The 12,435-nt window shown below is 52.4% G+C and overlaps 4 protein-coding genes across 4 annotated transcripts; 3 read left to right on the forward strand and 1 right to left on the reverse strand.

Moving 5' to 3' along the window:
• Positions 1–1,379: 1,379 nt before the first annotated feature.
• Positions 1,380–2,585, forward strand: PFLUO_LOCUS15 (uncharacterized protein; the record flags this gene model as incomplete). Its single annotated transcript, XM_073778555.1, has 3 exons — positions 1,380–1,412; positions 1,468–1,611; positions 1,659–2,585. The coding sequence occupies 3 exons, from the start codon at positions 1,380–1,382 to the stop codon at positions 2,583–2,585; spliced, it is 1,104 nt and encodes a 367-aa protein (XP_073634114.1).
• Positions 2,586–4,819: 2,234 nt separating this feature from the next.
• PFLUO_LOCUS16 (uncharacterized protein) lies at positions 4,820–7,866 on the forward strand (the record flags this gene model as incomplete). The annotated part of the gene is made up of 4 exons (XM_073778666.1): positions 4,820–5,517; positions 5,609–6,016; positions 6,080–6,250; positions 6,303–7,866. 4 exons carry the CDS (start codon positions 4,820–4,822, stop codon positions 7,864–7,866), a joined length of 2,841 nt encoding a protein of 946 aa, XP_073634115.1.
• Positions 7,867–8,221: 355 nt separating this feature from the next.
• PFLUO_LOCUS17 (uncharacterized protein) lies at positions 8,222–9,536 on the reverse strand (the record flags this gene model as incomplete). Its single annotated transcript, XM_073778777.1, has 3 exons — positions 8,222–8,526; positions 8,578–8,602; positions 8,658–9,536. The coding sequence occupies 3 exons, from the start codon at positions 9,534–9,536 to the stop codon at positions 8,222–8,224; spliced, it is 1,209 nt and encodes a 402-aa protein (XP_073634116.1).
• A 584-nt stretch (positions 9,537–10,120) lies between these two features.
• PFLUO_LOCUS18 (uncharacterized protein) lies at positions 10,121–12,263 on the forward strand (the record flags this gene model as incomplete). The annotated part of the gene is made up of 2 exons (XM_073778888.1): positions 10,121–10,584; positions 10,649–12,263. 2 exons carry the CDS (start codon positions 10,121–10,123, stop codon positions 12,261–12,263), a joined length of 2,079 nt encoding a protein of 692 aa, XP_073634117.1.
• Between the last annotated feature and the right edge of the window lie 172 nt (positions 12,264–12,435).

A 12,435-nucleotide genomic window follows, 5' to 3' on the forward strand; every position in this document is an offset into this window, starting at 1 on the left:
GGCTGATGTAACACTTTGTTAGTATGTGTCCCCATATAAATAAAGATTTCGGAACGATTGACTAACCAAAGGCAATCGATCTCTTAGCTCGGTTTGAAAGGCCTCTTTAACAGACTTTCCTTTCTCGGAACTCCTTAAGTGTAAAGATACTAGAAGATCTATGCTTGCATTACCGGGAGGCTGGCCCCTATAATTTTCATGATTCAGCGGCAATTCTACACCCGGGGAAGGCTTGATGTCGAATGCCTAAAGTAAACGCATGATGGAGACAGCAAGAGAGCGCTCGGCGACATTGTAACCAGGGCCTTATTGATGAACTGTCAGAATTATCACTCGGTGCATAAAGGTGAACTGAATCTAACTTACAGATTCGCCTCCCGGAACCAAATGCAAAATGGTCTCGCTTTGACAAATCGGAAGAGTTGATGCTCTGCATAGTCTTGAAAGCATTAGCCTCAGTTAACCAAAATTTCTCAAAATGTCTTTACGCACGGTGGTTAGATCGTCCGAATATCTCTCTGGCCAAAATCGCTCTGGGTCTGTGTGACGCCGATGATCGTGTCCAATAGTCCTGCGACGATAAGCTCTCCATAATATCAAATCCAACTCAAAAGTTTCTTTTGGCTGACCAGGCATTTAGATGCAGCATTGCGCCTTTTGGAATACGATAACCCCCATAGACAAGTTCTTTCTTTGTGACATGAGGATGGCCCAAAGCTACAGGTGGTCGCCAGCGCCAGACTTCCTTCATTATGCAACGCACGTATAGAATCGATTCTATCTCTTTGAAGACAGGGATTCTGTTTCCCACAAATTTGTCTATATGCAACTGATAATATTGCCATTATTTACAAGAAATGCCAGAAATGCTTGATCTGGCCACCTCCGAATCTACGTCAGTGTGAATTACGCCTAGCCTTAAATTAGCATTTACTTCCATTGGTGGGTTCATTTTCCTAATATTTCATACATGAGTGTATCCCATAATTTCAGATCCTCAAAAAGATCTTAGAGAGGTGGATTTTCTTGCTGGTCATAATGATGGAATTGTAACGTGATACTACCGCTACGCCCCCTTTAGTACTCTTTGATCTTTCAATCTTCGCTGTTGAAGCTTGAATCTAAGTTCACCATCTGGATCATCCATTCAGTGACTATAGCATATCTACCCTCTTCTTGTTTATTACACGGAACAGTATCGCCTACAAGGTTAATCATGGCCATTTCAGTGGTTCAACTTCGTTGCGGCGTGAAGGTTCGAGCGCCTTTTTCTTATCGCATAAAACATATATTCACTGCGCTCTAAATAGAACGACACGTGGGGAAAGAAAGGCAAGGAATCGGCGGTATCCCAGCTCTGGTCCAAAACACCAGAAAATATGCAGATCGACGAGTCCAAGAACTACTCTGAGGTAACGATACAGGAGATGAGAGGATCCTACTCAAAGTGCTGACCGACTCGTTTAGATGTGGATGGGCACGTATCCTTCTAACCCATCCTACCTTCTCTCCACCGGCGAGCATCTGGGAGAATATCTTAAGAATAACCCCCAGGTTGTTGGCAAGTCCGTCTTAGATAGATGGGGACCAGAGATCCCATTCCTACCAAAGGTATATAAAGTTCAGAGTATCTTCTAAAGCGGCGACTGACCGGAAAGATCCTTTCCTTCTCAAAAGCACTCCCCCTTCAGATCCATCCCAACCTCGACCTAGCTGCAAAGTTGCACAAACAAGACCCGAAGAAGTTCGGCGACGCCAACCATAAGCCGGAGATAGCGATCGCGCTTTCCAAATTTGAGTTGTTTGCTGGGTGGAAGCCACTCAACGACATTCAGGCCCATTTCAAGTTAAAGCCGCTGGAGAAATTCGTACCTACCCAAACTCACTTCAACGATGAGACATTGCGGCAGATATGCAAGTCGTTGTTGAATGCATCGCCGAATGTCGTGGCCACAACCATCAAGGAGCTACAGGACATCCCGGAGTCGCATTTCGGCGCATACCCCTATATCCCAGGGCTGTTAGACCGGCTGAGCAAGCAGTACACGGAGTTCGACAACGGCAACCTAGTGGCTGCGCTGTTGATGAACTACCTAACCCTGGGACCGGGGGACTCCATATTTGTGCCCGCTGATAGCATCCATGCATATCTGGAAGGAGATATTGTCGAGTGCATGGCCCGCTCAGACAACGTCATCAACACGGGCTTCTGTCCGCGCGCAGAGCGCGACAGCGTCGAGCTCTTCAGCCAGGCACTAACATTTCAGCCGCATAATGCGCAGGATGCGCTACTGCCACGTCGTAAGAGCGACAAGGGCATGAATGGTAAGACGGACGCTTATGCGCCCCCAATCAGCGAGTTTGCAGTGCTGTGCACCTGTCTGGGAGCCGGCGAGAAGGAAACCCATAAATCTATTCTTGGCCCTAGCCTGATGATCGTGACAAAAGGCTGCGGCTCTATGAATATCCCTGGTGGGAAAAAGGTGGAGTTGAAGGAAGGTTGGGTTTTCTTTGTTGGTCAGGGTGTTGCGCTGGACTTTTGCACTGAAAAGGGTATGGCCGTGTACCGCGCATATGCAGAGTAGAATTTGTGAGATGTTGTGTTGGATCCTAGAAGTGAAACAATGCGCCAACGAAGAGAGTTCATATCCGAGCTATAGCATAGTATGATTCGCTCATTTCTCGGCGCTTCTACCTTAAAATACGCGCCGGGCGCTGCAGGTGTTGGTGGCGCCAAGCAGCTCGTACCAATGTGATTAAATGCATTGATCAGCCATCAGCGCTAGTTCCGGCGCCTGGCTATTTTAAAAGTAGCCTCAGGATGCTCCGAAGGCCCGGTCTCGGCTGACGGTGGATCGTGTCCGCGAATGTGTCTCTTTGTTGTTTCCCACAATCTATCTATAGGTGGAACCTGATACTACCTTTGTGTCCCGCGGCGCGAGAGGCTCTCAAAATATCCTCCCTGAAACAGGGACCGTGTGTCAGGATTTTAGTAAACTTAGTTCCAGGTGTTGATCGGTTTCATAAATATTCAAAGCCTCCAAGTCCTAGGCCAGCAGACACGACTTGCCTGTTTGTCGACATTTTTCAAGACATGATTGTTGCCTTTGTTTTTCGTCAAAGCTGTTGATAATCTTTTTGGCCCCGAGCCATCTTGAGAAGTAAGGAGGGACTCAAATATTCTCAAAAAGATCTCATTAAAGATAACCCTAAACAGTGACAAACAGGTTCCGATACTTCTTCTCCCGCAAGGAGAGAGCGAAGCGAAAGCGCGATCAACAAGATGAACAATGTGCCTCTGTCCAAATCCCTCCCGCCTTCAAATCGGACGAGTACTGCGGACCCCAGACAGCAAATCCACGACCACTGTCCTCCTTCGCTCCCGACTTTAGTCGTCAGTCCCAGCAATATCCACGCACATCGTATGAGCAGCCGCTGCCGTACCAGAAACAAAGGCTTCCAGTATACGACCCTTCCCGATACCACCCTGTGGCACCCACACATTTCAATACGTTTTCCCATACGAGAGGACAGTCTTCCCGTCTGAATGGTATACGCTACCCAGACCCAAGTTCGTCGATATATCGGCCGTTTCCGGACGGAAGCCCATGTATTGTGTCGATGGGAAGATTTGATTTAGCAGCGCCTGCCCCCAGACCGCAATCTTTCAATTCTTCTACTTCTGCTCGGTCGGCAGGAAAGGGATTTGCGAAGCAAGACGAGGGTAGAGAAAGAGCAATTTCTGAGCCCATGTCCGTTGCTACTGTTCAGGGCACTAGGAATAGGCCGAAGCCTGTTCTATCACGGCTGATAACCAATTTGAGATGATTTATGGGATGGAAATTTAACGACTATTATGAGAAGCGAGGCGAGTGGGAGTTTTTGATAATTGAATTACTTCGAGAGGATTGTCAATTCGGAGATTCGCCCGGAATAGGGAATTAAAAACGAGAGACCTTGAGCTTTGATGTAGCAAGTTACTTAACTACATCGTCGTAACCACTAGGGAGACCTTCCCGTTACATAATATAGACTCCATCACACCAACCGCTTGCTCTACGCGATCTGGGATCAAGCGAGAAAAGCTAGCAATAGCGGCAAATTATTTCCTGCTACAACGCTCGTTGCGGGGCTCATGGTCTTCCCACACTTGACCCAAGCAGCGTGTCTCATCGGCGGTAATTTCAAAACGTCTGCCGCGGAAGCCATGAATATGAACTGAAATCAAAGCCCAAAGAGTAAGAACACATAGTCATCTACCGGGTCAAATATTCGGGCAGCAGTAGTAGGCTCTGGGAATTAGATTCTCGCTTACAAATTAGTAAGATGAAAGCGCACATCATCATAATCATCTTTTGAGGGATCTTCTTGGAGCGGAGTTCAGCACTCCTAGTTGGGGGCCGTGCCACCCAACCCACGGCCCCATCTGGCTGATCCGCTTGCATTGATGTAACTCTGCTATGTACACTATATTCTCTGCGCTCTCATTATTGGCTCTGTCCTACTTCTAGGCACTCGACATACAATGAGCTCTCCCAACCCCGCAAAAGCTTGATCCAGCCGAGATGGGGGATGCTACAATGACACATCACTCTCCTAGCTCGTGCCGCTTGGGCCACGTCCGAGGAGAGTCCTCGAGTCCCAGGGTGCCTGGCTTCGGGCTGCACTCGACCGACTAACAACTACTGACTTATGTGCGGGGAAGAGCAACCGAGAGGCCGCCGATCATCTCGCAAAGTATAAAGGGATACAAGATCGCATGGGGGCTCTTTAGCCGTCATATTATCCTCAGAACCACGGGAGTTGGAAGTCAATAAACATGGTTGGCTTCGCAAAACTTTCGGCCGGTTCGTGGCTACTGCCGATAGTGTACGGGGCGAGCTCAACCGTGTCCTATTCGTCGACGACCTCGGTGCGCACCCAATTCACCCTTCCGGCGTCTGCAGATGTCGGCGAGCAGTTGATCGCCAACATCGATGACCCCGAGGCAATTAACGCCCAGTCCGCTTGCCCTGGCTACAAGGCGTCAAGTGTGAGGCAATCTACTCGGGGCCTGACAGCCAAGCTGCTTCTGGCAGGCAAGCCGTGCAACGCGTATGGGACGGATGTAGATTCCCTGGATTTGTCTGTGGAGTACTTGGCAACAGACCGACTCAACATCCAGATCGTCCCTACTCATATCGATTCCTCCAACGAATCATGGTACTTGCTGGGAGAAAATCTCGTTCCTCGACCCCAAGCGGATCAACAAGGATCGAGCAAGGACAGTGACATCGAATTCTCGTGGACAAATAATCCCACGTTTGGTTTCACTGTTACCCGGAAGGCCACTGGCGATGTTCTCTTCGATACAAAGGGTTCCGTTCTAGTTTACGAAGATCAATTTATCGAATTCGTGACTAGCTTGCCCAAGGACTACAATTTGTACGGAATCGGAGAGCACATCCAGCAGCTCCGGCTCCTTGAAAATATGACTCTAACTCTCTATGCTGCAGACATTGGAGACCCGATTGACGGGTAAGTCGTGCGGTTCGTCGCTTTGGGGTTCCAAGAAGCCTTTTTACAACCGTCTGCCGTTGTATGATGCTAATATGCTTTTGGTTTCTAGAAACATCTACGGCTCTCATCCTTTCTATCTGGATACCCGATATTTTGAATTTGATGACCACGGTTCTCATAGGCTGGTCGCAAGCGACCAGGCTGATCAGTCCAAGAACTACGTCTCCTACTCACACGGCGTTTTCATGAGAAATGCTCACGGCCAGGAGGTGCTCACGCATTCTCAGAATCTCACGTGGCGTACGTTGGGTGGTAGCATTGACCTGACTTTCTACTCAGGACCGAGCCAGGTCGATGTTACTAAGAACTATCTGACCAGCACTATTGGGTTGCCTGCGATGCAGCAGTATTTCGCATTTGGCTACCACCAGTGTCGATGGGGGTACCAAAACTGGTCTGTCGTCGAAAATGTTGTTGACAACTTTGAAAAGGCCGGAATTCCATTGGAAAACATGTGGTCAGTTGACGTTGATTTATCTGGCAGCTAAAGGAAGAAAAAGGGCTGATAATGTCGTGGCAGGAATGATATTGATTACATGAAGACCTACCGTGATTTCGATAACGATCCTATTCGGTTCTCTTATGAGGAAGGCGAGAATTTCTTGGAGAAGCTGCACCAAAGTGGCCGCCATTATATTCCCATCGTGGATTCAGCTCTCTATATCCCGAACCCGAACAATGCCTCCGATGCGTGAGTCGGAACTTGTTCTTGCAGTCTAGACTGCTTGCTGACTTTTATCTAGATATGACACATACACTCGAGGCGCTAAAGACAATGTCTTTTTGAAGAACCCGGATGGCAGCCTCTACATCGGCGCTGTCTGGCCTGGCTACACCGTCTTCACCGACTGGCATCATCCCAAGGCCGGTGAGTTTTGGGCGAATGAGATCGTGACGTGGCATCAGAAGTTGTCGTTTGACGGGATCTGGATTGATATGAGCGAAGTATCCTCGTTCTGCGTTGGCAGCTGTGGGAGTGGCCACCTGTCGCTAAATCCCATTGATTCCCTGGGCTCTGGATCCAGTTCCCCGAGCGTTACTTCCTACCTGCGCACTACGCCCACTCCCGGCGTACGCAATATCAACCACCCCCCGTATGTCATCAATCACGATCAAACCGGTCACGACCTCGCTGTGCATGCCGTCTCTCCAAATGCAACCCATGTCGATGGGGTCCAGGAATATGACGTGCACAATCTGTTTGGGCACCAACTTCTCAATGCCACCTACCATGGTCTACTCGGTGTCAATTCCACCAAACGGCCATTCATTATCGGACGCTCGACTTTTGCCGGGTCTGGGAAATGGGCGGGCCACTGGGGCGGCGACAACTACTCCCTGTGGGCCTACATGTTTTTCTCCATCCCGCAGGCGCTCTCCTTCTCGCTCTTTGGGATCCCAATGTTTGGAGTTGACACATGCGGCTTCGCCGACAACACCAACGAGGAGCTTTGCAACCGATGGATGCAGCTTTCTGCCTTCTTCCCCTTCTACCGAAACCACAACGCAATCGGGAACATTCCGCAGGAGCCGTACCAGTGGCCGTCTGTTGCGGAGGCCTCCAAGACCGCCATGAAAATCCGGTATGCCATTTTGCCGTACATCTACACTCTGTTCCACCAAGCACATACGACTGGTTCGACTGTCATGCGCGCGCTGGCCTGGGAGTTTTCGAATGATCCCTCGCTGGCCGCGGTGGACACGCAATTCCTCTTGGGTCCTTCCATCATGGTCGTTCCGGCGCTTGCGCCCTCCGTCGACACTGTGCAGGGTGTCTTCCCTGGCGTGAAACAGGGTCAGATTTGGTATGACTGGTACACACAGACTGCGGTCGACGCCCAACCGGGCGTGAATACGACCATCTCTGCCCCCCTCGGTCATATCCCTGTCTTCGTCCGTGGTGGCAGTGTTCTTCCTATGCAGCAACCTGCTATGACTATTCGGGATGTTCGCAGCAGCCCGTGGTCACTACTGACAGCGCTCGATTGCGATGGAACCGCATCGGGTCAACTGTACATTGACGATGGGGAAAGCCTCTTTCCAGATGCCACGCTCAGTGTTGAGTTTGAGGCGTTCCAATCCAGCCTCCGCGCCTCGGCTAAGGGAGAGTGGAAGGAACCCCAGTCACTCGCCAACGTCACCGTTCTCGGTTTGACCCATCAGCCAGGGGAAGTGACCTTCAACGGACAAAAGGTCCCGGCGTCATCGGTCCAGTACAATGCCCACTCGCGGGTGTTGTCGGTGAGGGACCTGCAAGACCTGACTTCGGCGGGCGCTTGGAACAAAGAGTGGGTTCTGAAGTGGTAAATTCGATTGACTGGTGTGATTACTGCTCGGAGGGGGGGGACGGCCTGTTGAGCAGCGTGCTATGTAGTGTGATTGGTATACCCCGTGCAGCCCGTCGACACCAGGATGGTGGTTGGTTCCATAACCGGGCAGATGGTTTCTCAAGGGGGGTTTTATCTGGATTGAAGCAAGAATCCCGTTTTCCTACCCAAGACAAAAGTGGTGACCGAAAGAATGCTGAATTCGAACACGCTTCAATCCCAACCGACTATTGGTCCTTGGTATCATCTCGTACATTTGTGTCCCGTCTAAACTTCTACACCAGAAACAGAAAGCCGTAAAGGATGATCTGAGCTCCCGTCTCGCAAAAACGACACTACTTGGCCCCCTCCAGGATCTCTCGAAGCCCTTGCAAATCGGGAAGATTCTTCTTCCCCGCGAGCACATCGCTTAGCGTGTTCGCAGCGATCTTTTGGATTTGCTGCTCGTTCGTCACACCCACCTCGGTCAGGGTGTGGGGCAGTCCCAGCAGTGCGACGAAGCGTGCGACAGCGTCGCCTGCCTGTGTCTCTTCCCACCCAAGCGTCTCATTGAACATGGTGAGAATGCGCGCCTGGGGCGCCTCGGTGTCGTGCGCGGTATACCGGAGGACATGCGGGAGCAGAATGCAGCTTGTGATCCCTTTCTCTTTCGTTTAGCGACACGCCCGATCATATCATTGGACTTTCATACCATGTTGTACACCGGCCAAGCTGCCCTGAAGTACTTCTTAGCAAGTTTTGCCCCCCGTTTCAGAGCCAGCAGTCTCTTACCAGTTGATGCCCCATTGCATGGCTGGCACCAAAACGCACCCCCCACTTCATGTACGGAAGAAGCGCCTCGCGCGATCCTTGTTGGCACTCCGAAATCCCGCGCAGCCTCTCTGTTTCGTCCGTCGTCTCGCGGCCGGTGTGGTACTCGCACAGTCCACGTAGCATCTTGCAAAGCCCTGACGAAATGACTTCCTGTGCCTCGGCCGGGCAGCCTGGATAGCACATCCCCTCGACAAAGTGATCGACCGCGCGCATCCCCGACGCGAGCCACAGATGGGCCGGCGTCGTGGAGGCGACCCGCGGATCGAGCAGGATGAGTGACGGCGCACCCTGGTTGTGCGCGAAGTGCTGCTTCTTGCCTTGTGGGTTCGTCGCGCTGGCGAATGTATTCCACTCGCCTGCACTCAGGCTGGTCGGCACGCAGATCAGCTGCGCGGTTGGAGCACGCAAGCGATCGTGGCCAGCCAGCCCCGTCGCCGGATCGACTAACGCTTCCATATCTGCCGCGTCAAATCCGGCTGGCAGCGTGGCGGCCAGCATCAGGGCCGCCTTGCATGCGTCGGAGTAGGAACCCGAGCCGACACTCACGACGGCATCGAGGGAGCCGGCCTGCACGCGGTGTGCGATGTCGATCACATCCGCGTAGGGCGTGTGGCTCCCGACACCAGTCTTTTTCGACACCTCATACAGACCGTGGGCCAGACGGTCTTCGAGATTACGGATCAAATCTGTTTTGGTGTCGAGGCTGGTGCTGACGACGAGCAGCACACGTTGTGCGTGCCACCGAGCGAGGGCGTCGGGGATGTCGTTGAGGTAAGATGCATGCAGAATGGCCTCATGGCCTTCACGGCCGGCCAAAGGGAGCTGTTGGACCCGCATGATGAGTCTTGGTCCGGAGAGACGAAGAGGCCGGCCGATGGCGATGGCGATGACGATGGCGATGACGATGGGGTGGGGTGAGCCTAGCCAGGGCGTTTGTGGGGGGCCATTGGGAGACGATGGTCGGGAGCACTGCTGAGTATGGGCCTGAGTATGGGGGCGAATACAGTACTAGCACTGATTGATGCCTGCGGTGTCCCGACCAGGAACAGTACACGTTCTCCCGCCACACTCACGCTGATTGGCTTCCCCCGACACCGCCTCCCGTCATGTTCCCGGCCACCACCAAATTCCTTCTTTCTCAGCTCATCCATCCTTCGTTGTATCCGGGATTGGTATATTCCTCTTCTGATTCTGATGACCATGTCTGCTCAGTTGTAGACTCCTCCCTTCTCTCCTGCCCAAATCCAGTCGCTTTGGCTGCTGCTACTTTGGCTGGGTGATTCGTCCGCGCTAGCCTCGGCGATCTCCCCACTGCCCGGCCCGCCCCAGCGTCATTTCATACTACATATTATTCTTCTCCTTCTTGCGGTATTCGTTCCTGGGTTGCTACTCGTCGCGACTGCCCCTGTACCTCCGCAACCATGCTGGAAGAGCGCCACCCGGAGGGCAACCGGCTCTACGTGCCTCCGTTACTCGAAGAGGACCCGCGCATGGCCGATCCCGACGCTTCCGAAGACCTGCCACCCCCAGATGTCGAAGCTGGCAGCGTGCTCCCCGTCTGGCTACGAGAGTCGTCCAAGTCCTTTCGCTGGCAATGGGTGCCTTTGCCACTTCGCAAAGCCGGTCGGGCGACTGCCCGATGGGTTAAGGGCCCGGATCCACCGCATATGCTCCTGTTGAAGCCGTTGTTCCCGCGCATTCAGGAGCTGCCCGTCCAGTATCTGGACCACTTCTTTCCCAAGCGCAAGCACAAGATCTCTCTCTTGATGCTTCTGTATCTGTCGTGGTTTCTGCCATGGTTCCTGGTTTTGCTTCACTCGCGTTCCTCGGGTTACATCGAAGGATATGGCCGGCCACAGACTCTCTCGTGCGCGACGAATTTCTGGTAACCATTGTCTACGATGTTTGAACGGAGACGATCAGCGCTAACGTTCTTTGTCTTGATTCAGGGATTTCGGCAACGGATGCGGTCTCAATGGGAACAACTGCCGTCCATTCTCCTCCTCGACGGTTGCCTTCCGTTGTCCAGCGAACTGCCGTGACACCAAGCTATTAGAGCCTCATATCGTTGGAAATCAGTCGTACAACTACCAAGGACTGGTGATTGGGGGCCCACAACTGGATAACCCGGATCCCGCCATCTACCGCGCTGACAGCTTCGTCTGTCAGGCGGCGATCCATGCGGGGGCAATCTCGAACTCGGTCGGCGGCTGCGGCGTTACGAGGCTGGAGGGCGCAGCACACTCTTATCCGTCTGTCAAGCAGAACGGGATCAAGTCTGTGGGATTTCCGTCAACCTTCCCTAAGTCCTTCAGTTTCCTGAAACTATCGTCGTCGCAGGCGACCTGCCCATCCGACCCGCGCTGGCCGCTCCTCGGGGTCACCATCGCCGCGGTGGGCGTCCTATGGCTCTTTTGTACATCCCCACCGGTGTTGTTCTTCAGCACCTTTTTCATGGTCTTTTGCCATACGGGCTTGGTCGCCGATCCGCCCTCATACCCGTTCCTGACCGACCTCGTTTCAGCCCTACTATCACGGTTGTTGCCGGCTTCGTTTGTAGCCTATGTCCTCTACAAATTTTGTGCCGCGCCACTACTGCAACCTATTACTTCACCCATCTACCAGCTGTCGAAGATGTTCCTATATTTGCCGCCAGTCTTCTTCGGGGCTCTGAACAACTACACCTTTGCGCGTTTGATTCCACTTCAGCGCCTGACACCGAAGGACATTCAGGAACAGCCCGGTGCGAAGCTGGCCTTGGCCCTAGTGATTCCTACCATTATCATCATTGTTCTGAGCCAAGCATGGCAGATTCGCCAGGGTGGGCTGATGCCACGCTACCTGAAGATATATTGCACTATGGGCCTGATAATTCTTATTCTCCTACCGCTTCCGGGCCTACGCCTTCGCATCCATCATTACATTCTCGCCATTCTGCTCATGCCTGGCACCGCTTTCCCCACCCGCCCCTCGTTGATCTACCAGGGTTTGCTTCTGGGTCTCTTCGTCAACGGAGTCGCACGGTGGGGATTCGCCTCGATCATTGAGACACCTGCAGCTCTCGGCGAACCATTGTCCAGCTCTGACGGACACAACTGGTGGTCTACATATCCCAATATCACAGATGCATCGGTCAAGGTCTCCTTGTCAGACTTTGGGACCAGCAACACCTATCGGGGCAACGGAAATATCTCGTTTGCTTTGTGGGAACACGAGCGGATGGCTAGTCTTGCTGTCGACGGTATCTCAGTCTTACTCAATGACGTTGAGCGTTATCGAGGCTACCTAGACGAAGACACGCAAGGTGAATTCATCTGGCACCGCCATGGTCACCACGGCTTGGAATTGCAACATGGCTCGCGCTTGGCACATCGCGTCAGTGATGGGCAGCAATCCGTCAATCCCCAGTCGATTCTACTCAATGATGATGATTCGGATGATGAGCCTGAAGGTCTCTTCTTCCGTTTTGCATTCCTGAGGGGGTCTGAGGCTGGCATGTATGGGCCTGCAGGGGTCTGGGAGAGCGATGGCGAGTGGCATTCTCCATCGCCGCCGAAGAAGTAGTCGTGGCTTATGATTCTGGTTTTTGGAGTTTGTGGTACTTTGGTTGATACATAGACACTATACTGGCATACGGCCTTGGATTCGGCAGAGGCGTTGGCAAGAGCTGGACGATCCCGCACACAATTTTTGATGTGTTTATAACTCGGGCGAATACCATGGTGTGCCATGTATA

This window comes from Penicillium psychrofluorescens, assembly GCF_964197705.1.
Source record: "Penicillium psychrofluorescens genome assembly, chromosome: 1".
In the NCBI taxonomy this organism is placed as follows: domain Eukaryota; kingdom Fungi; phylum Ascomycota; class Eurotiomycetes; order Eurotiales; family Aspergillaceae; genus Penicillium; species Penicillium psychrofluorescens.